This window comes from Centruroides vittatus, unplaced genomic scaffold (genome assembly GCF_030686945.1).
Source record: "Centruroides vittatus isolate TY-2023 unplaced genomic scaffold, ASM3068694v2 scaffold_2979, whole genome shotgun sequence".
In the NCBI taxonomy this organism is placed as follows: domain Eukaryota; kingdom Metazoa; phylum Arthropoda; class Arachnida; order Scorpiones; family Buthidae; genus Centruroides; species Centruroides vittatus.
This window is the reverse complement of record NW_027122697.1, coordinates 146,486-173,940: the sequence shown is the minus strand read 5'-3', so window position 1 is coordinate 173,940 and position 27,455 is coordinate 146,486. Positions and strand designations below refer to the sequence as shown.

Sequence of the window (27,455 nt, the reverse complement as noted above, 5' to 3'; positions counted from 1 at the left end):
AGGGCCACTGAAAAATATAGGCCTATATATATATATATATATATATATATATATATATATATATATTTTTTTTTTTTTTTTTTCTTGTACTCTACGTTTCTTAGAATTTAAATTATAAATTCTATACAATAATATACAATAATATATGTAAGTAGTTTTTATAAAGCAGTCTTAGAGTTTATTCTCGATTTAATAAATTCTAAAATTTTGTAATAGTAAACTGCTACGAATAAGGAGACTTAAATGTGCATTATCATTGTTATCATCACACAAGAATAATCTCTAGCGCTTCGTGTTTTTAAATTTTATTTGCTAGATTAGCGAGATAAAGCAGATGTAAAATAAGAAATTTAATGATTTAAAAATATATTATTTATGCGAAAGTAAACTGATATATATTGGCATTACATTGCATTACTGTATATTTGATATTTTAGGATTATTTGAGATGTTTGCCCGATTGTCTTCTATCTTCCAACTTGTATGAGGAGTGGTTAGAAACTGTTGATATTCAACCAGAATGGAAAAGAAAAGAAACTGTTACCAAGTACGATTTTTAATAGGTTTTTATTTTTTAATTTAAAAAAACGAACTTTCTATAGAAAACAATGGAGTTTAAATCAATTTAAAATTGACTTAAAAAGTCTAGAAAAATGATTTAATGTAATGTTGTATTATATTGCAGTTTGTTGAATAGATTACCTCCTCAAAATATTCAACTTCTTAAACAACTTTTGTGTGTTTTATGGAAGATAAGTCAATATTCTTCAGAAAATAAAATGACTTCGTATAATCTTGCTGTATGCATGGGCCCCACTCTGTTATGTCCTACTGATCCTGGAAAGTCTTTTTTGATGTCTGAGGTGAAACATATTTTATTAAAATATTTCAATTTATGGGTTTCTTTTGAAATTTTAATAAATCTTTGAGGTTTGTTTATAGGATGTATCAAAAAAGACACCATCATTAGTGTGTTATCTTATCGATAATTGGCCAGTTTTATTTCACGAAGAATACAATCAAATCATGGACGAAAGGCAGGATTCTGGAGCGGAAGAATCTGATAGTTTTCACGGTGGAGGAGGCAAGTTTAATATTTCATTTATGAAATTATCATTAATTTTCTAATTATTTCAATTAAAACTAGAATTTCTCGACTGTAAAACGCATTTTTTAATATTTATTTTACTTGTTCGAAATCGACGGCGTGTTTATATTGGCAGCCCAAATAAATCTGCAATCACCACGTGGTGCATTATTCACCGATAATAATTGTTTTCTGATGTACCGAACTACTGAACGGTCCATCAGTTCTATTGAACTTTGCTCGGTTACGGCTGGTGGTGTGTATTTTCGGGGTGTTGCCGCAGGAGGCTCGCGGCACGCAGCTCTAAAAGAATCGTTTTGATTTCTTATGTTTTAAATTTAACTTAAAATTAATCAAATGTCTTTATCAAAACGACTTTATTAGGGTTGCGTGCCGCGTGGCCTCCTGCACCAGCACCCCGGTATTAGTCACAACGACGCCCCACTGGTTTAAAGGCTGTTTAACGTTTAAAATGAACATTTGATCGTAATTTATTACAAATTGTGTGTTTTTTTATATAAATTATTTGATTTTATTAAAAGTAAAAATTGATTTAATAAAAATAACGGATCATATAGAAAATTCTAGAGCATTCCTATCTATCAGGCTCATTGGAATACATCACTTTAAAATTAATTTTTACAGGAGGTTTCAGAAGAGATGATTCTTCAGTCGACAGTTTAGAAAGAGATTGTTTAGAAACGAGTGCGAAACTTTCGCTTACAAATATAAGCCGTGATTCTGGTCTAACTTTAAGTGACACACAATTATACAACGAAAACGAAGAATGCACAAAAAGTGTTCCCCATTTATCCTCAATCAGTGGAACGTGCTGTCAAGTTGTAAGAAGACGTAAGTTAGTTCGAACTGATAAAACGCCAACCAAATGGTGCCACAGCATGCAAAATCCTCATCTGGCCTCGGAAGATTCCTTATTTCAAAAGCGGCCGGCCCTTCATCGTAAAGGAAGAGCGCCATCTCCACCCATGAAACCACTCAAACCTTCATCTCCTCATCCCAGAAGATTGTTATACGGTCACAGAGCGGATCGTCACGCGGTGTGGTTCGCAGCTCATTGCAGATCACCAGGATGGAAACGAAGTCAATCTACCTCCCACATCGATCTCATCGATTCGGATGGCGATAACACGCCTAATATATCCAGAAGCAGTTCACTAGTGCGCGATTCCTCAACCATGAAAGCCAACGCCGATATGAGAAAGCAAGAACAATTATCATTAAGCGCCAAAGCTAAACAATTATACGAAGAATCGGTACGACTCTATAACGAGCAATTAGCCGATACCCATAGGGCAGTACTGGTTAAAGTAGACAGCGAGGACAATTTAGATTCGTCTCCGAAAGTACACAGCGAATACTGATTTTATGTATTCTTACTGTTGATTCAAAACGCGGTTCGGCTTCGACATTTGCCACCGGTTCACGTGAGCGACGCTCAATTGGCTCAACCTTCCAGAAGTCGTTCGGAAACGTGCCCTACCGAAATCAGTTGGAGTGTTGCTCAATTAAGGGCAATGTTTGCGCACCCGCCACCCTATCGTCCACCTCCGCCTCCCGTCGTCAGAACTCTTTCTTTGGACAGTAAAAACAGCGAGGAGGAGTCGTTCGTTTAAGTTATTTTTCCAACCGGTAACAATTGTACATTAATACTAACACATCCTGTACAGTTTTTTGTAAGTATTCGATTAAACTAAATTTAAAATTAATCTAATTTTATTTTGTATTCTAAATAATAATAATAATACATACAAACTTTAATATTTCTAGTAAAGTTTTTGATGATGTCGCAGACGAAGGTGTATGTACAATTGTCTGACCTGAATCCATAAACAATTTACAAACAGGTTAATAACGATAATCTTAACCTTGAATGGTTGTAGGTCGAGTATAACAGTTATATACAGTATAATGTACAGTACTATCAAGATAATGTTTTTTTTTGTATTAGATTATTCCCATTGTTTTATAATTTAGATAAGAAAATATTCATTGTTTCGATATAATTATAAATTTATATTTTATCCACAACTTGAACTCAATTTAAACAGACATAAACAATAATTAAAACCGATCTTTAATATTCAAATATATATATATATATGCCGGATTTTCGGCTACTCTTAGTATAATATATTATTTAATTTATAATTAAATATTAACCTAACCGCCTCTATATTGATGGAATTTTAGATTTTAAAGAATAATACTGTCACTAAACTGAAAAATTTGAAGCTTACAGGTTAGTTTTTAAGCAAAAAAATATTTAATAACATATCATACACTTTACTATGAAAGATAATATTGAGCAGCGTATTACATATACGAATGTATATTTCGTCTCCAAAAATAATAGTAAAATAATACATTAAAAAAAAAGATGGCACTATATTATAAAAGTACGATGCTCGTTGTTTTATATTTTTCGGTATTATGACGCAAGCCATCTTACATTTTGCTGGATATATCGAGAATTTACGTTAATATAAATATTTTACATCAAGAAAACGATTCTTTATGATAGACAAACGTTCCTCCAGAAATTTTTGCTTCTTTGCAAACTTTTCCTACCTGTCTGCTTAACGATCTCGGCCCGCAACAAAATACTCCAACTCGTATTCTGCATACAAAAAATAAATAAATTAATTAATTAAATACATCGGCATTAACAAAAATGTAGTATTAATGAATTCCACATCGTTACTTTTCATAAATTTCGGTCCAATTTCTGAATACTTTCTTCCATTTCGGACGTCCGATATGTAATCTTGCCTCTAAAAGGCCATACTGTTCACCGATCATACCCTAAAACGTTTGATAAAAATTGTATTTTAATGCTTTGTGTGTAATAATGGAAAAATTTCTGACTAAATCATTTACCCTAACAATTGTTCCTATACTTGGACACGTTAAATATAACTGAATATCGAGAAAATCTGGTTTATTTTTATCCCAAAACTGTAAAAATAATTAATTATAATGACTTATTTTCTGTATTAAAAAAAAAACAATTTAGTTTATAGTTTTGCTCACCGTTCTATGAAGATCGCAGAGTAGATCTGCAAACCATAGAAACGTTTCGATTTCTCGACAAACCCAAATAAAATGAAGTCTCTGCATTTTACCGACGTTCCCATCTACTCTACAACAAAAGATACACATCATTTACTGTACTGAACTTTCCCTAAAGCTAAATAATCATTGCTGAAACTTATAATCACCTTAAGTAAGTAAGAATTGATACAAATGGAGTAACGCCTATTCCTCCGGCTATACAAATGCTAATTTCGTAATTCCTTACACTTTCCGAGTTGCTGCAGAATGGTCCATCTACGTATAAACTAAAAATAGTCGCAAGTTAATTTTAAGACTCGTTATGGAATAAAGTATAATTGTACTTAACAGTACCCGGTGACGTGACGATGAGGATTAACTAACAGTTCGGAGGATTTAATATTCAATCCACTAAAACCCATTTCTTCGAGAAGATGTCGTTGAAGGCTATCTGAAATTTAACAGGTTTTTTTTTTTTAAATTAAATCATTAACCAATATTTTTAGTATTTATTAATGTAACCCTTGGTGCCAAGATGGCGGCTCGTCTCTGATTCCAGCAAGGAAACAGTGGGACGCAGGTTCTAACCTAACCTAACCTATTCTAATAATTTGGTTGCTAATAATTATGGTAATTTATTAGAATAGGTTAGGTTAGGTTAGAACGTGCGTCCCACTGTTTCCTTGCTGGAATCAGAGACGAGCCGCCATCTTGGCACCAAGGATTACATTAACCAAAATATTAAATGACTCACATGACCAATCTCCTTTAGTTCTTATGTGTAGAGTAAAACTCGGTTCCTTTTCGGTCGGGCACTGCAATTTTTGTTTATTATTTTAAGTTAAACACGATTCGATAGCAAAAAAAAAAAAAAAAAAAAAAAAAAAAAAAATCAATGCCACTTACCGAACTAACAGTAAATGGATGCCATTCAAATGACGATATAGCTGGACATTGCAGTAAAACGTACTGTAATACATTACAGTTTTAATATAAATACAAATAATATAAAAACAATATACAGTAAGACCTGGGTAAACCGGAATCTCGGGGACCGCATATTTTCCACGTTTGGCAGGTTTCCGTTTTGAACAGGTTTTACTGTATAAATATATTGAAGTGAACTTCTTATCAAGATTTATTTCGATTCGTATAAAGTATTCGGAGTGCGTTTTAAATAGATAAACACATTAAAAAATTATACGATCATTTTTCAAAAGCAAAAGAATGATGATACACTTTAAGACGATATTATATACATTTAAAGGATTATCATTTTAAATGATACGCCTAATTCATTATTAATTGTCATCACTTATTCATTTTACTTGTTAAAAAAATATTTTATATTGCTAGGAATGCAAAAATTGCTTTTTAAGTATCATCATTAGTAGTAGTAAAAAACACGTAATAAAAAGTGTGGTGTGAACTTCAACTGTGACAAATCTAATTTAGTAATCGCGCCTATTGAGTGTTATTTAGTAAAATAGAGTAATTTTCTCCTCACCTGCCCCGGAAGTGCCCTAAAACCCGCTTTTAATAACCTCAATTCTAGAACAGAGCCACCATAAATCCTCAGAGCGAGTACTTGAACGGCGGAACATCTTCGAATTAATCTTATGGCAACGTCGATTCCGTACACAACTAAAGCGGCTACTATCCACTTCCACGTCTAGAAAAGTAGATTTTATTAAAAATTTAATTCGTAATTTATTAATGTAGGGGCTCCGTTATGGCCCACCAAATTTGGATTACTATTCTGACCAATTTTCCCCCAAGAAATGACCTAGACTCTAAGTGATAGCTTAGTTACCTCTCAGTAAAAGTCAAAATAATAGTCTAAACTTGGTGGGCCATAACGTGGCCCTACCTTACATTATATATATATATATATATATTTAATTACTTCGGAAGATTGTGGCACAAATACTGGTGCTTCTTTACAGATAGGATGATCAACGGGTTTACTTAACAAATTTTCTAAAGTAGCATTAACAGGGATGCAACCCGGAACATGTTTAATCAACGTTACTTTGTTCCTTTAACACTCCACTAAAAAAAAAAAAAACACAACTTAATTTTAAAAAATCTGAAATTTAATGATTTTAATGTTAAAAAATCGTTTTACCCCATAGGATGACAAAACAATAAGAGAAGAAACAAAATAAATAATCTGTGTGTAAACCAAAATAAATTGTAAAAAGCTGTCCTGTAAAAAAATAAAAATTATTATAAAAAATTCAAAACAAGAAAAATAAATGTCTTAAAAAAAGGCTAAAAAATCATTTTTTTCTTTGTTAGAATTACCTGATTCGCTTTAAAGATGAAGTAATTAATAAGAAAAGAATAACAATCATACACAAACCAGTAATACCAGGAACTATAAAAATAAAATGATTAATAAATGGATTTTTAAAAATTAATTTCATGTATAAAAACGCAAAAAAATGACTCATACCTGAACGAATAATCATCAGAAAAGGATTCTAAAAATAAAAAAAAATTGATTTATTTTTTAAAATAAAACTTTAGTGTTTATTATTTTTTCAAAAGATTTGACTCTCACCTCGTATTTATAAGATGCCATATTTATTTCTGGGAAGTGGGGGTTGTAATATTGAGAGAAGTTGTGCGCGTTGACCACGTGTGCAGCTGAATGAATAACTGTACCAATAAATTACAAGTTATCAGTAAGTGTGCCTCTCCATTTACTGATTGAAAGCTGTTATTTTTATATATATATATTTGTTTTTAAAATAAGGAAGTGCATAAAAGCATTATGTAATTTATGGTTTCTATAATTTAAAAGTTAAAAAATATTTAAGTTATATTAATCCCTAAATTTTAAAATGGCACTAGAATAAATGTAAATTGCAAGTCTCTTCGTGATGTAAATACGAAATGGGGGATGTGATCGAATCACAATTTGCATTCGTCACGTGAACATATTCCTATGTGACCAGTTAACGTCTGCATTTACACGTTTTTTCCTTCTCCCTACCCGCTGTTAAACAGAAAAGTTAGGTGCAAGTTCAAGGATAAATCCTTGAAAATTATTATATATTCTAGTGCAGATGTCGACAGTTAAAAAAAATCAAGTAAAATATAAATAAATAAGAGTAATATTCAAACTGTTTTATTTATGTCATTTTGAAAAAAAACTAGCGCATTGTAATTGCATATTAATTTAAATCCATTCAGGAAATATACGAATTTTAGTGCCGCCATATTGGTTTCGGACGACGGATATTTGTGTACTAATCTTCAGTATACTCAAATGGCGGATTACCTTATAAGCAAACTAATTCCTAGCTTGAGGCCTTTGAGCTCGAGGGACCCCAAATAGAAATAACTGTATATTAAATTTCATTTATAAATATTAAACAGAACCTTCAACGGACCCCGAATTATCTGAAGATCCTAAGCGTCAAGTATGTTAATTTGCCACTGGATATACCGTATGTATATCTATCATACCATTTACAGATAAATTCGTGGTATCCGTACATATGTATAATTAAATACATTTAGAACTTGAAATATACATTTCTTTTATATTTAATATTTTAAATTTTTATTTAAAAACCAGCATAAAGCTCCTATCTACACTTAACTACTCAACTTTAGTGGCATCGGTGTCAGTTTACTGTACTTCAAACAGACTTCAACACGTAAATTGGAGTTTATTTCAATCATTTCTAAACCAAAAATATATTTAATTATCTTTAATTTTATATAATAAACTTTCTTCGAGACAGTAAAGGAGGGCATGAATATATCTTTACAGCTGATATCCGAACTGACGTTTTTTTCTTTTTAAAGAACGAGTTACATGTATTGAGTTGTGCTAAATCGAGTGTCTTTCTACGGATATACCTTAAGATCCCGTGTAAAAGCAGATGAATAAAAAATAAATAAATAAATAAAATGATGTTTTAAGAAAATGTAATTCGATCTGACATGAAAGAGCAATAAGTGAATCTCCATATTCTTATTACTCGATTCAGAGAATCTATCCTCTTTCTTAAAAATATCAAGCAAAATTGTAAGTTTGTTCGTTGAAATTGCCGATTATGTGGTTTCGAATGAATTCGAGTTTGTGTATTGTAAGTATAGGGCGAAAGATATTCGTGTTAAATCATGCTAAAGTTAGATTTAATTAATTTTTTAAAATGTTCTGGCGATTTTACAGATAAATTAGCAATTACAGAGTTATGTGATTCACTAAAATGAATAATACACCTCAAAGAGTTGCATTAATTCTGTATCCTAATTGTGTATTGAATTGCCAGAAATTGCAATCGGCATTCTATTAAAATCATCAATAATTTTCATTAAAGTTGAATTTTAAATGCTTAAAAATATGCACTGAATTGTAATTTAATGATGAGCTGCAAACATGCCATGTGTAATATTAGGTTTTGTATTAAATTATCATTCAGTCACCGTGAAACACGATAAGTATTCTTGCAACGATAATGGGTGTAAACTGCAAGCAACGCATCACTTAATCTGCATCTTAACACAGTTTAGATGCAAATATTACCATTAATTACACAAATCGAATCGGAAATTTGCATAAGAATAGGGTTGAAGTACTGTATTGATGTGGGTACACAAACATTGCGTTACCAGCGTGGGCTTGGTAGTTAAGTTATATTAGTGCATATCGTATCAATTTAGGGATTAATATGCATTAATTCAGCTCAGTATGCAATATAGAAAACGCCTTGAACTTTACTGAAGTGAGGTTACGCGGTTCTAGGTTTAATAGGCCACTAAACTTATCTCGCATCAGTATAGTGGGCTTTTGATTTAAATCAATTGTAAACAATGCAGTGCTGCCAAGCCATTAATTTATTCCTTTAAAAAAATCATAGCGCCATCTGTTATACATTTCAACTATTAAAACTTTTCAAAAATATTTGATTTAAATTACCTGCAGCAATAACGATGGTAACAGCGCATAATATATGGAAACTTTTCCCGATTTCTATCCATATCTGGATACTTTTTATGGTAGTCTATTAAAAAATAAAGAGAAAAGAAAGAAAATTTGATAGGTTAGTCGGTTATATAATTAATTACATCAAAAACAATCTTTTTTTTCAAACAACTTAATGGCTTGATAAGCTTAAAAGCCATTTTCCTAGAATTTTTACACGAAACTTTATTACTTACTCCTCCGAATATAGATCTGAATATCGAAGTAACCGTCCTACACATGGGCAAGACAATGACGAAACAGTTGAAGTTCAGAACTGCAGCTGTCGCCCTAGATAAACACAAACCTGACTAAAGGAAATAAAAAAAAAAAAGAAAAAATAGAGTATTAGACTAAAACTCCAGTTTAAAAAATAAATATATATTTATACATAATTAAAATAAAACTTGTTATGTAAGAACTTAGGGTTTGTAAGTAGGTCGTATGACAATTTTCGTACCGGACATAATCACCAATATGTCAACAGCAACTCTCGAAAATGATTCACCACGTTCTTTCTTTTGCTTATGATTAAATGTGATCAGATGTAAACTTATCAAAGATCCCAAGCTAATTACACGTAGCTTGAATGAATACAGATTTGCAATTAATTATCATTTGTAAACAGCAATTAATTATCCCGATCGAATTATCATCGGAACAGTAATTAATTACCCAATCTTATACGCCGTTAACCAGTGGATTAACTTAAAGAAATTAAGCTAATCCGAATGATGATAATGACTTAATCGTAATTAAGCAGTGCGATTAGGATAGTTAACTGCAGTTATTATCCGAGTTAATTAAGCATCATCCGACAAGATAGTAATTATCCGCAATAGTACTAGTATCACGTAACGGTTAATTATCGTCGGGATAACGACTAATCATCCTGACCCAGATGCGAGTAGCAAATTATACGTGTAACCAGTATAGAAAATAATTATCCTTATCGGCCTTTTTCAATACAAGACGATAAGAGAATGGGATACGAAACTGCAATTAACTGAATACTAACATCCCGACGTTTGCCTGGAGCAATTTTATTTTTTCGGCACCCGAAACCGGGAGACGAATTTGGGCGGGGGGAGGTTTAGTCGGTAGATTTAAAATTTGGACACAATTTCTTACGAGACTAAATGGGTTAAGGACATTGTGACAACGTCCTTTTGTCGAATTCGAAGCGATTATCATTCATCCGTAGGAAAATGGTGCACAAAACTAATTATCGAATAATACGGTTTAACATTTGCCTGAAGCCTTTCCGTTCTGAAAATTAACAGTTCCAAAGCAGGTCGTTATCTTCGTCGCATCCGATATTGGGGATTTAAAAGGAGAGAACGGGACAAGAACCGGAAAATATCTTTATTAAATTTCTAGTCATTTTATCGTTGTTTGGTGTTTATCAAAATTAAAAATGGTATCCGATTATAGAAATTTTTTTTTTTTAGATGCTGTTAAAATTTAGGAGGAATTTCGACGAATAAAATGGTTTAAGGACATCAAAACAATGTCCTCTTGTCAATTTGGAAGCGATTATCGTCCAATCTTCTTCTTCTTTGCAGGGTTTTTTTCCATGTTGTCATTCCTGATCTTTGTTTTAACCCCTTTTTATCCCGATCAAATGTTCGATTTGCGCTCCGTAAATGCTTTTGTTTTTAATAGAATTCTTAGAATTTTCATTTTTTTCCTTTCACTCCTTCCTTTTTTATTATTATTGAAAAGTATATGTCGACCTTCATCTTCTTTTATTCCCGTTTAAAACAATCGTTCATTGATACAGTGACTTGTTATTATCTCGCCATTATCAAACTTGTACTCGTTATAAACGACTGATTGATATCTCGATAATAATGACATTTATTTCTCTGTATAATAAGTGTGTGATTCATTAACCTAACGTTTTATAATCATCTGCAGATAACCGGATATTTCCAGTAGTGGAAAAGGATAAAGAATTTTCTATTTCGGGATATTAGAACCCTGATAATTGACAGATGTGCAGATGACTATTGATATTCTCGTATGATTCACACCACCCACGTGATATGATGTCAATAATTACCATTTTTTTCGCTTGTATGTAAATCTCAGAAAGCGCTAACGTAATATATTCATTCATGTGTGCCTGTCTGTCCGATTTTATATCCAAATAACAGCTCAAAAAATATGCAGATTTTGACAAAATCTTAGTTCGTTCACAAGCTTTACATTTAAAAAGCAAATTTACATTTAAAAAAAGAACGTGACTTTTATTAAGTGGGGTAATAGTTTTTCTTGTTAAGCTAATCTCTCAAATGAATTAAACTTGTATACAAAGCTAGAGAGAATTTAAAAAAAAAGAAACTTGCATCGTTTAACCTTCTTTTGACATTTACAGTCGGTTATAGAAAATTAACTCTCTTCTTTTCTCTTGTGGAGAGTTTTTTAATGCTGCTTTTGTTCGTGCACTTGAAGTGAACTAATATATAAATTGAGCTCTCCCCATTCAATCCCTTTAACCTTGATGTTATGTATAGTAAATAAACGTTTATCTAAATGCCGTGGTGATATCATTAAGTATAAATTGTTTCGATTTTTTGTAAATAATTTAAAAGTAAATTCGAATTTAGAACGGAATGGAGAAACATTCCCAAATAAATCCAGCACAATTTTTGGGAATGTTTAAATATAGAAATTGCGAAAATAAATACAAACTCGTCACGGGTGTTGATATTAGAAATGATAACGGAAAGAAGTAGAAAATAGTTAGTTAAAAGCAAAAATAAACAAATATTGTTTGTGTTTCGGAAGTGACCAGACATCATCATTACGTTATCAGTAAAGAAAGTGGACGGGGGCCTCCAAAAACTGTAAATCTCCCTCTCTGCCGTTTAGAGTTTGACTTCTGAAACAGACTTTTGTATCTTAACTGCGACCTCGTTGAACCACAATAACAATCTAACGGCCTTAAAAATCACCGACTGTACGACTCCACCGTACGCCTACTACACTTTTATAAATATAAAAATATAATTAAGGACTTACTCCTAAAATCCGATGAAGATAATAATGCTCCGGTTGCCTTTTGTAATCGTTATAAGTCGTCCAAAAGACTAAACTATTGATACCCGTCCAGAACATCTGTAAAGAGAATATAAAACAAGCAAAGGATGAAAGTTAGCAGACAGTTAAAACACGCTTTGGCATAATTCCAACATTTCCTATGTTACCTTCCTTTACCTGGATGTCAGCTGAGTGGCGAAACAGAACAAAAGAATTATAAATACTCACCACTAAAGAATATCTTTTCAAGTAAAACAAGCATCTACGCCTTAAACGGCTCCAACTACAACACATAGCGTTTTTCCTTTTTGCTAAAACGGTTGACATCGAACGTCCTTGCCTCTGCACGTGGTGTCAGGATAGCCCCAGGCTCCAGCTCCGTCTGCTGCACTTTCTCTCTGTAGACCACGCCCACGCTTTTCCCCGATTTGCTTTGCCTCCCCGAATTCGTTCGCCCCCGCTTTTTTAACCAACGAGACTCTCGACTTTTTCCACTTTTTCGTCGTCTTCTCCATTCTATTGTTGCGCCTCTTCTATGCATTCTACGACCTCTTTCGATGCTTAAACATTTTTATTAGGTAGTGAAGTGCCTGGCGTCGTCCATGTTTTCTTCTTCTTTTTCTTATTAAAAACATAAGCGTGCCTTTATCCCTGTAAAATAGGCTATTTTCTTTAGGAAAATATGTATTATAGGCCACTTTCCTTTGTATAATTTTTAGAACGGGGTCAAATGCAGTAAAGTAAGGTCGTATCTTCTGTTCTATAATTTTAGAAGGGTCATCTGCACAATGTAAGGTCTTGTGATATAATTTTAGAACTGAAAACATGTTAGATCTATTCTAAAAATTGATTTAAATCAGAAGCTATTTTTAAACATTATTTCTTATTTTTTTGAATCAAGTTAGAGAAAACAAAGCCAATCACACTTGTGTAAATATTTTTCAAGTATTCTATGTTATTTATCTTTAGAATCATTCAAACAGGACCTTCTATTATAGAAAATAAAAAATTAGCATATCAACTAACAAAAAAATGCTTAGAAGGATCCATTAATTTAGAGATTGTAAATCATTTTAATTATAATCAATTGTTTAAATTTAAAATCTAATAATGCAGCCATAAAATTAAATGGAATGGAATATGTAGAAATAAAAATCATATAATAATTATAATTACTTTACTTGCATTTTAGGCAAAATAATTTTAAATTATGACAAGGTCCAAATAGACAATATAGGAACAGAAAAGTAAAACAATAAGGACATAGAGGTAAAAAGAATTAATTAAATTATTACAATATATTTTAAAGTTATATTTTGTTGTGATTCTTACTAAATATATTTGATGTGGGATGAAATTCTAAAAATAAATTCATTCAAGGAAGAATGTATATAAATTTCAGAAAAATATATTTTTATGATCAAAAAATAAAATACAAGAAATTAAAATTACAAAAATATTCAATTATAAAAATATTTACAATTTCCTTACAAATAAATATTATTTATATATATTAAAAATATAACAATTAACAAGTTTTTGGTTTCCTTACATGAATATATCACAATTTTCTTGTTTTAAATTATTTTTCATGTGTTTACGTAAATTATAAAATTATTTACAGTTTAAAATTCTTCTCGGGAAACATCTAATTTACTTGTAAGGAAAATCGGTTATAATACTGCAGACCTGGCACGAGGTACGACGACACCCTGCTGCTTCAGTTCCTCCAAAAACCTCAGTATGACATCTAATTCTTCACGAAATCCTTCGATTTCTTTATTTTTGTCTATTACTCTCTGTTGCCATCTTTCTACTTCTTTCTTCAAGTATTTCGAATCTTGCTGTTTCAATTTATATAAAAGTTTCTGTATTTCGTCTTCTCTACTTTTATGTCTAAGGATAATTGATTTAATAATAATTATATATGTTTATATAACTTTAGTTACTTATGAAAATATATAATTCAGACTACATTTTACATCCTTTAAAAAGTATTTATCATGACAAAATGAAATTGAATGAGAGACATATCTTCTGATATCAAAATTTATAATCAGAACCCTTATCATTTTGAATTTCGGTACATATTGGTGTATTACGAAAAAAATAATCTTACTTTTATCAACTTTTATTCACTAAAAATGCAATTTGATCTTTCATTCTGAAGTACAGACATTAGCAAATGCTCTTAAATAATAAAAGCAAATAGACTAAAGCTGATAATTCTGAAGAGAGATGTACCAAACACTTAAAATTACTTCTAGGTAAATGGTTATCTTTTCATAGTATATATCTTTCTTGTTTGTAATAAAAAAATACTATCTTTTAATGTGCAACTATTTGGCTGGTCATAAAAATATTTTATTATCTAGCCTAAGGCTAAGACAATTTAAACACTTAAGTATATTTATATAATAAAATGTGTAAAATATCTAAAAATGTGTAAACAATAAAGTTCTTATCTTAATTAGAGTATCTATATCTGAATTTTTTTTCTCTTCTTTAATAATTACCTTCTATCCAGAATCCTTATTTCTTCTTTTAATAGACTTATTTCCTTTTGTTGCTGGAAAAATTGGAAATTGTGTGAATTGTTATTATACAAAATTTAATTTATACAATATTTTAAAATACTTACAGGATTCTGAGAACTAATTATTCGATTTAAAGTGATATTTAATTCTCTAAGCTTGTCTTCCAAATCTGAGTTTCTCATTTCCAATATTTTAATTTTATCTTTCTCCTCTTCATACTCTTCAATTTTTAATTTTAGTTGATTGATAATTATCTAAATAATACAATGGTAGAATCAATTATTTAATAAATATTTCAATAAATTATAAAAAGTAGTATTGTAAATATTTACTTCTTTTGTTTCCAATTTATTTGTTAAGTCAGCAATCTTCTGATAGTCTTCAGAATAAGTTTTAGCAGATGAAATATTTTCTATCCAGGCTTGTTGAAGATGCCTGACATGTAATGTTTTTAATTGTTTGGCCTAAAAAATAATAATAATAATAATAATAATAATAATTTTGTCTTTAAATTCCTTAATTTAATCTGAGAAATTAACTTTTTGAAGCTCTATTAATTTAATGACTATTTTAAAATTATATTATCTTCTTCCATACAGAGTCACAGAGAACAAAACCTAGCCCCACAACCTTAGCCATAGAGCAAGGGCTTCCTGGACCCCTAGGTTTATCACATTTTTAGACTTCATAATTAATGTATAAATTGATTTTCTAGACTTTATAATTAAAATCGTGGCTTAAGCCCTTATACAAGCCCAGCTTCTTCCTATCATTGATCCTGCCTCAGTAATAGAAAAAGATTTTCACCCTAAGAACAATTATATATTCTGCTTCATAGCATGAAATCTGTATTTTATTTTTTAAAGATTTAAATAACAATTTTTATTCTATTTTCAGATTTAAAATTATTTTGACTAGAAATATTACTCAAAAGCTAATGAATTTAATGAATTTGGATAAAATTTTAATTTATAAGAACCATGTAAATATGATTAAAATATAATAATATATTAATTGTATTTGTTTGCCTTTTATATTCTTTTTTACGGTGAATATTCTGTTTGTAATATGGAATATATAGTTAAAATTCACTTGAAAATGTTTTGATAAAATAAATTTAATTTAATTCAACATATTTTTCTAATTTGATTTAAAAAAAGATTTTAAATATTAAATTAATTAGGATAAAAATACTTTTACCATTTCTTGTGATTCTTTTTGAGAATTTCTAATTAAAGTTCTCGCTCTAATTTCAGACTTTTCATGTTCCATCTTTAAATCGTCCATTTCGGATCTCATTTTCGATATCTAAATATATATATATATATATATATATATATAATTTAACAATGACATTCTCAAGTTTTAGGTTATAAATTATATCAAAATTGATACTTTAATTCAAAATTTTTAAAATTTTATCAACCATACCATCTCTTGTGTTTCGTGCTGCGTTTCTGTAATTATACGTCCAGCTTCTTCCTTAACTTTCTTATATTCCGCTCTTAATTCTTCTATCTCTATTTTCAATTTTTCCAACTGTATAAATAATAATTTATACAAAAATAAATTACTATTTAAAATTTTAAATATTAAATCATTAATTTTTGGATTTTAATAGTTTAATATTTAAATAACTTATATAAATTTAATGACTGAAATCAATGATTTTACTATTGTATGTAAATATTACTGTTCTGCCTATCTGAAATACTATATTTTTAAAACAGTTTCAGTAGTATTTTAAACCAGAGCTGTGAGAATTAGAATTAGAAGCAATTTCAGGTGGAGTTGGAATCAATAAAAAAATGTATCAACTCTGACTTCAGCCTCAATGCAAACTTAATAATACTGAAGGAAACTTAATTCTATGTATTTAAATTATTGCTAAATTGATAAATATATTAAAAATAATATTTTAACATATTTATCATAAATGTAATTAGACAACTGAAAAATTTATAAACTTTTTACATCAAATTTAAATTTATTTCAAATATAATTAAAGTAAGGAAATCGCCAATCCATAAACTATACAAAAAAAAAACAATTACTCAAATTAAACAATCATATCAAGACAAAAAATAGATTTTCATATAAACAGAGAAATAAAGTAAAAACAATACTCTTTACATGCACATAAAATAGAACCCCAATTATCCAAGATAATGTGAACCAATGCTATCTTGGATATCCAAAAACTCGGATAAAACAGACAGCCACAGCCATTTCAGATGAAAAACTACAAAAAATAAAAGATTTATATGTCATATCGCTTTTAAGTCTATTTCATAATTCAGTGAATTTAATTAATATTTAGTCATATACAAGAAAAAATTTTTTTACATCATTTATTTAGCTAATACATGCAATAACTTTAAAAATAAAAGTGTGTATTATTGTTCTTACATTTTAATAGTAATAATTTGGAAGTTAAATGATAAAAACTAACAGAAACAAATCGTTTTTGTAATACGTGTTACCTTTTAAACTTTCTTTATGTATTACAGTATAAGAAAAGTAGTGTGTTCACTTGCAGGTTTGCCTCGGATAATGCAGAACCTCAGACAATCAAGGCCTTATTGCAGTTATATATCTGTGTGTTATATATAGGATGCAACGAAACTCTGTAAATATTTTAGGGATAGATTCTAGGGTCAAAAATAAACTTAAAATCTTCTATAAATATTTTTCAAATTCTCTTTCATTTTTCAGATCTGACCTGCCAAAAATCACGTCGGAAATCAATTTTTAACCTCTCGCCAAAAGGAAATGCTGTCTGTCTGCCACTTCTCTGTTACCAACACGTACAAACTTTATTTAAATGTTGGAATATATTTTATTACATGGAAATTGAACTGTATTTTGAAAAGTTCTTATAAATTATTTTGATTAATTTTGCAAAAATAAAATTTTATTTAAAGTAAATGTATATTGTAAAACACTCGCTTTCCAACTATTGTTTTTTTGTTTTTTTACTGTAAAGCAGACGAATACTGCAAAATTTTAAAATGGATAATGGTTTGTTTATATTTATTACAATAGAACCTTTTAGGTAATGTTTATTTACCTCAATCCATTGATGAAAAGCATAAAAAATACAAAATTATTGTAAAAAGATGACAAGTCTAGTGCTAGTACTTTGATAGGGAATGTGGAAAGTATCTTTTTTTTGGAAGGCCAGATTTTGAAAATGTTTATAGAGAACTTTAATTTTATCTTTGACAGAATCTATCCCTAAATATTGGCACAGAGTTTTCTTATACCCTGTATAAAAAATACTTAAATAATTTAAATAAATTGGAAAAGTTAAATTATTTATGAGTAAAAAGTGATTTTAATTAGTCAGATCTTTTAAAAAATGTTTTCTATCTTTCAAGTGCTAAGACAGACAGTTTTATAAATAATACTTTTACTCGCCCAACAATCTGATCAATTAGTGAAATTCAGATCAAACTAGTTTGATTTCAGATGAAATTTAGAACATAAAATCAGGAAGCAATTAAACTATGTTTGTAAAATCAAAATTTTTCTTGATTAAAATATTCAAATTATTATGTTTATATCATTGTTACATAAACCTTTCAAATAATATTAATTGACAAATAGAATAATCCATCCAAAGAAACAAACATCAGAGTTCTGCAATACAGATTTTTGAAAAATTTTCAAACTTACATGATATTATTCTTAAAAATATTAATATTAATAATTCACTATTATGTGATATCACATAAAACTATGAGAAGAATCTGAGTGCTTATCATTATTACCTGTTATACCAAGGTACAGTAGAAACCCCAATTATCCAAGCTTCTGCATTAGCCGAGGCAAGCCTGTAAGTGAGTAAACTACTTTTCTTATACTGTAATTCATGATAGAAAGTTTAAAATAGTAACATGTATTATAAAATAATTGGTTTCTGCTATCTTTTATCATTTAACTTCCATATGAGACAAATTTATATTAAAATGTAACTATATTAATACACATTTTAATTCTTATGTATTAGCTGTATAATAAATTATGTAAAAATTGTTGTTCTTATATATATGATTAAATTCACTAAGGTATAAAAGAGGCTTAAAAGGGGTACCATATAAATCTTTTACATTTGTAATTTTTAATCTATAAGGGCTGGGACTATATGTTTTATCCGCGATTTCAATTGCCTGAGATAGCATCGGCCCACTTATCTCAGATAATCACGGTTCTAATGTAATTATTTCAAATTTTAATAGTTAGTTTTCTTAAAAATAAATTATAATGGACTACAAGTAATTATTATTCTTATATTAACTTCAAGAAAAGGAATGTTTATTGAACACTAATAATGTTTCAAAATTACTATAAAGCCTACTAAAAAATTTTTATGATTTATTATAAATAAAGCTAAATTTTAGAAAATTTAATATATTTATCTCATTATAAGATAATAAAATTATTGTAATATTACAACTTTTCGGAAATTAACCTTTTTACATGGGATCTACGTACAGTCTATACGTAAATATGGTAAAAGTAATAAATTTTATTAAAAAATTTATGCATCATCATATTAAAATTTGTAGCATTATGACAGTTTTATAAAAATAAACAAAATACAAAATTGTTAATTTCTATGCTATTATTGTTGTAATTGAATCTTTGACATTTCACATCAATACCATCTGCAGTTTTAGTATATTACAAGTGTTTTAATAACTTTTCGTCTTTCAATTAAATTATTTAACTGAAAAATATAACGGTTACTAAAACACTTGTTATTTACCAAAACAATTAAATAAATTTCTATTTTTTGTTATATCTATTTAATTATTCCTAATTTTTTCATTAAAAGGATCAGTAATAATAATGATTACGTCCAGCATATATTGCTAATTTTTGCTTCATACTAAACAAAACTGTTGTTACTATTATTAAAATTTTTTAGATAAAAATTCTGCGTCTAATTTATGCCTAAATTTTTTTAATTGATTTTACTTTATTTGGAAATATCCTATTTGACAATTATTTGTTTTCCATAACATTGCATCATGCAAAATATAAAGTTACATCATACTACATTAAATGAATGTTATAAAAATCATCTAAATCACACTCAGTTTGCTTTTATTAATTTTACAGTGATATTATGTTTAGCACTTTTTGGTATCAAGTAGCATAAAATGTACAGTACATAATGATAGAGCTATCAATTATTGAGAAGTGACAACTTACGTAAAAATAAATTTACTAAAGATATTTGAAATCTTTCAAATGGAAAGAATGCTGAAAATATTCTACGTTATTTTCGGAATAATCATTTAAAGAAATTATTCCTGTAAATTAGTTAATATCTGTATGTATATATATATTAATATTAACAGAGTCAATCTAATCATCTCATTTTATGTGTACTAAATAGGAACTTGGTTAAGATAATTTAAAGAATAGGAATCTAATTATGTATGAAGGTTGATTGATAAGTAAGGTCTCTTTTGCAGTGTTCCACAAAGTGTAGTAGAACACAAATAAACACACGAGTACCACCATTTCGGGTCTAAGGAATACATGTACTTCAGTGTGTTTTGTTATTGCATAACAGTCAAGTTTATAAACAAGTCATTTTCATGTTTAGTACAAAACAGTAATCAGTGATTAAAGTTTTAGCATTGGAAGGTTGCACACAAAATGAGAATCAATCAATTCAGTGAAATATTCAAAACCTTATAAGCACTCAAAAGATGTATTCATAGAGTAAGACCAGAAAGAACTTCATTCTGTTGCATCATAATAACATAAACCCACTCTGAAATAAGGAAATAATAAAGATGCTTAAGATTGTAAATTTACAAGTTATTCAACATCTTACGTAAAGCCTAGAGTTAATTGGTAGCATCAAACTTCTGATTGTTCCAAAATTAAAGATTTTAAAAGGTCAATGTTTTTCATTGAATTCCAAAGTTCAAGAATAGATTAAGAAAAACCCATAAAGTTTTTTTATGCACCAAATACAAAGTGGATTGAATGTTTAAAAAATGAACATGTATAATTAAATTAAATGATGCGTACTACCTTTTAAAACTTATCAAATTATTCTACCTAATTCTAAAAAATAAAGACCATACTTATTGATCAAACCTCATATCTTTACCATTTTCTTTACTTAGATCACAATTTAATAAAACAATTTTTTCATTTTAATGAAAACTTAATTATATTCAACATAAAAAAAGTCCACTAAACAAAACATTAATTATAAACAAAATGTACTAACCTTATTGCACTTTGCACTTATTTTTTAAAATTATCACTAGCGTTTTCAGTCCACATCTAGGACCTTCTTCAGGCAGATTTTTGAAAAAGATTCTTTCTGGCGTTAGTGGTGTTTTGTTTAGCCCCGACGTATTCAAATTTCAAACGTTTTATGAAATTTTAAATATGGGCACATGCATCATTTGTTACAGCACTGAGTCGTATATAGCTTGCCATGCCTTTAAGATTTGTTTTTTGTATTTAAAATTGATCAAAAGTCCTTGGCGGTCTGCTTTAAAAATCTCCAATGCCTCCAAATTCCTAAGTAGACTGAAAACGTTAGTGATAATTTTCAAAAGTGCAAAGCGCAATAAGGTTAGTATTTTTTGTTTATATTCAACATAATTGCTTTAAAGTTTTCACAGTTTTACTTTCCTAGCTGTTATATATAACTGAAGAAAATTATGGTGATCAGTCAAAAAAATGACCCTCACCCAAGATTTTTACATTTTTTGACACACGACCTTAAAACATTCAGAAAAGTCAAAAGAATTTGGAATTTTTCTGTATATATGGATGTTAGTGTGTGTGGGGGGGCATGATATTGTTCGTCCACTTTGAAGCTCAATAACTGCTATGCCTTTCGTTAAAAATTTCTGAAATTTTACACAGCAGTTTGTATCAATATATGATAATATATGAGCTATTGATTTTGAAAGTGGGGCAAGTCCATTTTGTTATTGCTAGATATTTAATGGTTTGCATTTGAATGGATTTAAAAATATTCATAAGCAGTAATAGACTTTTGTAGAATTTTGTTGGATGGCAATTTTATGAAAATTAATTTTCAGTAATAGACTTATTTTATATTTTTTGTGGTCTTATTTCATGTAAATTTAATATGCAATAATGGTTATTCATGTTAGGTGAAAAAAATCTTGATTTTGGTATGTGCAAATGGCCTTGCCTCAGTTTCAAAACAATGATTTGTTGAAAACATTGATTTTTTTTGAATGGAATATAATTATAACAACAAAAAATTAAATATTTTATTTATTTAATTATTTATTTTATTTCAACATTTCATACTTCTTTTGAAAAGCTACAATAAAACAAAAACTAAATTTAATTTTATAGGAAAAAGTGGAGAAAATAAGAAAAAATATTCAGTAATAAATTGCATGCATATAATTATATCTCTTAGTTTAGATGCTGCAGATTTTTAAAGTATTCACGATGAATGGGTGATACATAGGGTAATAAATCCATCATATCTGTATATTTTTCTTTAGTTATAGGCCTAGTTTTCGTATTTAAAGATGATAATACTATTTTTCTGAAATTACTTGGCCTACCTCCTTTTGGTGATAAATCAAGAGTTTTAAATTGCAAATCTTTTTCCGTCAATGTTTTATAAAACAATTTATTCAGCGCATTTCTTGAAAATCTTATCCAGAAAATATTCAATCAATTGACAGTTTCTCCATCAGTATTTTTTGTTCTTTTCAAAATTGCCTCTTCTAAAGGTTTGGTTGAATAGAAGTCTTCACTTTTCATTTCATTTCATTTCATGTACTGAAAATGCATTATGTTTGCGACATTTTTGTAATAATTTGTAATAGTCCTGGGTGACAGAGAGCTGTGTTCCCTCACTGTCATTATTTAGAGTGGACTTGCCTCACTTTCAAAATCAACTCACAATAAATATCATTGATGATATAAATTACTAGTAACAAATTTATACTAATATTAAAAGATATTTATTGTGAATTGATTAAAAACATAAATTTTATGTTAATTTCTAATAAGAATTAGCTTTAACTATTTTTTTCACAAAATAGATATGCTCCACTTTCAAAATCAATAGCTCATATTAGAAGTATTGATGCTATTGAATATTGATGGTTAAAGGTCAAGGGGGGTGAGGAGAGATAGAGGAGGATTATGTGTCATATCTTAAGTTTCAAAAGTACTTTTTATCTCAAAAACAGTTAATAAAGAAAAATCAGATAATTTTAGATGAACGAAATAAAATCAAAATAAAATTAATTAATTTGAATGACAAATATTTATTAATAAAATCAAAACTAAAATATCACTCTCAATAAGAAAGATAAAATTGAATAGCATTACCATTGAAAGATAAAAAAATGTATTGACAAAATTACTTATATTGCTGTATATTTTTGAACTATATTTCTGTTCTCATTTTTAATCATAATAATATTTTACAAAAGTAATATTTAAGAGAGTTTTAGAAGCTAATTCAGCCAAATTATAATAATAGATTAGCACAATAAAGTTATATAATAATATTATTTTCATAAAACATATTAATAGCAACTGAAAGACAAATATTTCTCTGCCTCATATAAAAGTTTCAAAATTATATTAATGAATGCATAGTAAGGTCATTTTTTTATACAGAATTGATATATGTGAATTTGTGTTTTCACAGAAAATGAATGGTTAGGTTCTAAGTTTATTCCTAATGCCACCGAATACAACTCTTTAATCAGCAAACTATGCTTCTTCAGTTTCTATATTCTTAACATGAAGAAAGCCTGCTTGCATGTACAGTGAATAGTGAGCATTTTTTTCAAGTAGTATATTTGATATAATATAATAAAATTTTGCTTTATATAGTCAGAAATATCATATAAAATATTAGGAGTGTTCAACCCACCAGGGATGCTGTTGTCAGTCGTGTGGATGAAACAATATGAATGACTTTCATTATTTAGTACCTTATCATCTGTTCTTTTAGTTATGGTCACTTTTACTTTTACAAACTCTGTAGTTATGTTTATGTAAGATAATAATTATGGGTTCCTAGATACCATATCCGTCTAAGACAGATCAACATGCAGTTTTCAGTTTGGGGAGCTAAAAGGTGTTAACCAACCAACTAGATGATAAGACTTTGTATAATCATTACAAATCAATGTCTAGAAAAACAGTCTTCAACAGAAACATCAGTCTTTCTCTAAAGTGCAAAAGTTCAAGACATTGCTATTAGCAAGAAAAGTTATGCTAACCTTTTTTCTTTGACAGTACTGCTTCTCCACTACAAAATGCCCAATGTTGGCATTAATCAAGACCTTAGATTACCTTAAAACAGCAATTCCCAGCTAGGGGTATGTTCTTAGTGATTTTGGGGTACACAAAAAAAAATTAATAATGGTGAATGTACTATAAGAATATCTGGATTCTATGTTGACATCTTTGGCGATGTCACAGCTTCAGTGGTGTGTAGTGACATTTGATAATAGGGAAGCTGTTCCGGCCCTGGATAGAATCAATGGAAGCATTATATGAGATTTTGGTGTGTAACATCTACAAGCGAAACCGTGTGAGGTTGGTGCTCTATAAAGTGCATGCGCAAATGTGTGTAATCTGGCTGATTTACACCATTCAAAGATTTTCACTGTGGAAGCTATCCTGTATTCGACAATACAGCGCTTCCATTGGGAATATTCATATATGAATTTATATTCAAATATACAATAGCAATCTTATCACTTTTTTCACATGTAGTATAGAAATTTGTAATAAGATACATAATGCGATTATAATAAAATATTAATTTTAATTAATTCAAAGTATGTTAAAATATGAAAATAATCGCACAATATGTATTTATATTTTAGAAAATACAAGGAAAGTGGTGCTTCCACAGCTTCCATGAATGGCATGCCACTACAATGCTTAGTTTTAAATAAAAATAAAATTATACTTTTATTGTATTTATCTGTGTCCTACCTGCAACATTTTACAATTTTAAAAAAATTTTTTTTACATGTAATTGTACAGCACTGTATAATTGACAAAGATGCCACTATTTGATGAACACACAAAATAAAACTTAGGAAAATGGGCTGCCAAGTGGTAAACAAGTCAAAAAAGGTTGGGAACCGCTATCTTAGAACAATCATTATGAATAAGCAGCCTTGCCATTTGTTCCATGGAGTCATCCTTATCCACATTTGTCCCTATATTGTGAATTTGCTCTGTGAGAAACATGCAGCACATGAAATACAAAACAGAACCTTGCAACACAAATATGTCACCTTGCAATTTTCATATTTTTTAGTAAACTGAAAACAGTTCCAAAAAGATGAAATATTGCTTTGGATGCTAAATCATGAAGGCTGTTCAATAGTTCTTTGCCAGTAATTACAAGATTTTTTTGAGAAAAGAATGAGCTACTTAAGGACACAATAGTATGCATATTTCAAAGCAGGCTGTGCTTTAGTTAAATATTTATTGTATGTTATCTGCACATTTAGATGGGCAAATGTCATTTAAACTTTCCTAACAGTAAAACCATAAGTAAAATGTTTTAAACACAATTTAACATTTTAGAATGGAGCACAAATTTAGGTGGAATATTTTAATATGATTATCTGCTTACATGCAACCACTGCATAAAACAAAATAATACTGTAACAGATTTATAACAATAATGTAGTCAGATATATAACTATATATTTCTATATATACATGACTATATTATTTTTTTAACAAATATAAAGAACAACATTCTTTTTCCTTTAATTCTTCTTTAATTTAAAATTGTTATAATATATATAAATTATAATAAATATAATTATGAGTAGATCTGTTTTAGAACAAATGCAAAAAAGAATAATTTTTTAACCATAATACATTTAAACAACACAATAATTGCATAATTCCTAACAATGTCATTGATTATATATTATTAATAAAATAAAAATATATTCCATTCAACCTATTTGTTCTATTAAAATTTAATAAATTCTTTAAAAAATAAAATATAAACTGAAAATTTGATAATTAGAATTACAAAATATCTGAAACTTAAATAAATAATTTATGTCCATTATAGTTATTGCATTTAATGAATTGAATGTAATAAAAATTATTATTTATTTAAAGATAATTATAACTTATTCTTAACTGTATAAAAAAATTTTTGATGTATAAACAGCAAATTTAAATATACTATAGGTAATCATTTAAAGATGAATATTATACAATAGTTTTATGCCATGCATTGCTTGACACAATATCTATTCCAAATTTCTATTAATAACAATATTATTAATATTTTCTATTAATAAACTATAGTGATTGTTCCAATATTTCAAGTTATTTAGAAATATTTGTGATGACAAATGAAAACTATTAATAATCTTATTTATTCAAGCCACCAGTTATTAGATTATCTATTATCTATTCTTCCTATAATTATTCTATTTGTTGTTTTTATAAACTGTCCATTCTACACAGGATGTGATATTATATATTATATCTTTTGTAGGACAGATAGTTCAAAATAAATTTAAAATCTTTCCTAATAAAGTTTTCTATTAAAATATTCAAAAATGAGAACCTTTTACAAGTGATATGCATTTGTTTTATTAATTAGCTGAAAGCAGAAAACATTTAATAATAAGAGAGTGATCGTTAGAAATAAACAATACTGTTTTGTGAATGATTATATCTCTCATTCCAATTCATAATGTAAGCCATATCTTTAATAATCACAATTACTTTTTTACACTTGTAACTAATTAATGAACTAATAGTAGCATCAAACATTCTTTCTTGTTTTTGAATACTGCAATTAAAATTTTCTCTAGAAAAGTTACTAAACTATTTTATGTTTGTTTATTTTCCAAAGACTATCTTGTAACATTTAGTGTATATTTTCCAAAACTTAAATCAGAATAATAAATACAAAAAGTTAAAAATATATAATAACCTTCATAACCAAATCTCTGTTTTCGGCAACAATGTAATCCCATCGTTTCCAGTCCAATATTGAACATTGAGAACTTTGTGAAGTTTTTGGAAAAATCTGAACTGAATTATTACCTAAAACATTTTAAAATGATTTTAAGAATTTGTTACAAACAATGAAAAGTATACAAGTAGGAGAATAACAGCTTTATGACATACCTTGTCGGACAAACCCCCTTTCTATCAATTTTTTTTCTAAAATATTAATTTGTTGTTGATACTGTGATTCAACTGTCTTCATTCGTTTTTCGTAACCAAGCTAATAAGAAATTTTAAATTAAAAATTATATCATAATTTACAATGATCAAAAGTATGTGATATAAACTGAAGTGTCAATAAACAAGAGACAGCAGATTTATAACATGCAGCTTCTCTTTTCACCCGAATAACTGCAACTATAAGTCATGAGTTGAAATGAAGTGCTAGTATAGGTATGTGGGTATAATCATCCAGACATATTGAATGACTGTTTAAAGTTCTACTATATTGGTTAGAGATGACACCAAGTCACTGAAAAAGTCTGCATGTCTCAAAGATACTTTATTGGATTCAAACTGGTAAACATGGGAGTCAAGAGAGCCTTGGGAAGTCATTAGAATGCTCCTCAAATCAGTTTCATGTCACCAGTGTACAATGGTACTGTCCACTGAAACTCCTCTTCAAGGTAAAGAGGTTGTGATGATCATCATGGATGTTCTTGTAACA

At 28.6% G+C, this 27,455-nt stretch overlaps 4 protein-coding genes across 4 annotated transcripts in view; 1 reads left to right on the top strand and 3 right to left on the bottom strand.

Moving 5' to 3' along the window:
- The window catches only part of LOC136988000 (rho GTPase-activating protein 20-like), a 90,759-nt gene that overhangs the window by 7,243 nt on the left and 56,061 nt on the right, over positions 1-27,455 (top strand). The window contains exons 14-17 of the mRNA XM_067285768.1: positions 438-547; positions 686-863; positions 943-1,084; positions 1,733-2,475. Coding sequence (XP_067141869.1) covers positions 438-547; positions 686-863; positions 943-1,084; positions 1,733-2,469 — 1,167 coding nt within the window. The 3' untranslated portion in view covers positions 2,470-2,475. The remainder of the gene's footprint in view (positions 1-437; positions 548-685; positions 864-942; positions 1,085-1,732; positions 2,476-27,455) is intronic.
- On the bottom strand, positions 3,321-12,607 carry LOC136987983 (NADPH oxidase 4-like). The gene is made up of 18 exons (XM_067285752.1): positions 12,417-12,607; positions 12,171-12,266; positions 9,341-9,454; positions 9,099-9,183; positions 6,726-6,823; positions 6,618-6,645; positions 6,467-6,539; positions 6,288-6,368; positions 6,066-6,201; positions 5,667-5,831; positions 5,066-5,128; positions 4,914-4,974; positions 4,514-4,610; positions 4,327-4,446; positions 4,139-4,247; positions 3,986-4,063; positions 3,810-3,910; positions 3,321-3,725 (listed from the first exon to the last, which is right to left on the bottom strand). The coding sequence occupies exons 1-18, from the start codon at positions 12,513-12,515 to the stop codon at positions 3,605-3,607; spliced, it is 1,725 nt and encodes a 574-aa protein (XP_067141853.1). The 5' UTR covers positions 12,516-12,607; the 3' UTR covers positions 3,321-3,604.
- LOC136987982 (centrosomal protein of 162 kDa-like) overlaps positions 13,862-27,455 on the bottom strand; it is a 14,899-nt gene continuing 1,305 nt past the window's right edge. Inside the window, exons 2-9 of the mRNA XM_067285751.1 lie at positions 26,909-27,008; positions 26,712-26,824; positions 16,157-16,264; positions 15,926-16,033; positions 15,058-15,189; positions 14,830-14,979; positions 14,705-14,757; positions 13,862-14,084 (exon numbers count right to left, since the gene is read on the bottom strand). Of these exons, the coding sequence (XP_067141852.1) occupies positions 13,862-14,084; positions 14,705-14,757; positions 14,830-14,979; positions 15,058-15,189; positions 15,926-16,033; positions 16,157-16,264; positions 26,712-26,824; positions 26,909-27,008 (987 nt within the window). The remainder of the gene's footprint in view (positions 14,085-14,704; positions 14,758-14,829; positions 14,980-15,057; positions 15,190-15,925; positions 16,034-16,156; positions 16,265-26,711; positions 26,825-26,908; positions 27,009-27,455) is intronic.
- Positions 26,909-27,455, bottom strand: part of LOC136987998 (uncharacterized protein MCAP_0864-like) — a 24,021-nt gene continuing 23,474 nt past the window's right edge. The window contains exon 16 of the mRNA XM_067285767.1: positions 26,909-27,008. The gene's annotated coding sequence lies outside the window, so the exon portion shown is untranslated. The remainder of the gene's footprint in view (positions 27,009-27,455) is intronic.

Excerpts from the sequence above, each read along its gene's own strand:
- LOC136987983 (XM_067285752.1), bottom strand. The coding sequence starts at position 12,515 with ATGTCAACCGTTTTAGCAAAAAGGAAAAACGCTATGTGTTGTAGTTGG. Across the intron at positions 4,447-4,513 it reads CCTCATCGTCACGTCACCGG|TTTATACGTAGATGGACCAT; the intron begins GTACTGTTAAGT and ends GACTATTTTTAG. Across the intron at positions 4,064-4,138 it reads TCTGCGATCTTCATAGAACG|TTTTGGGATAAAAATAAACC; the intron begins GTGAGCAAAACT and ends TTATTTTTACAG.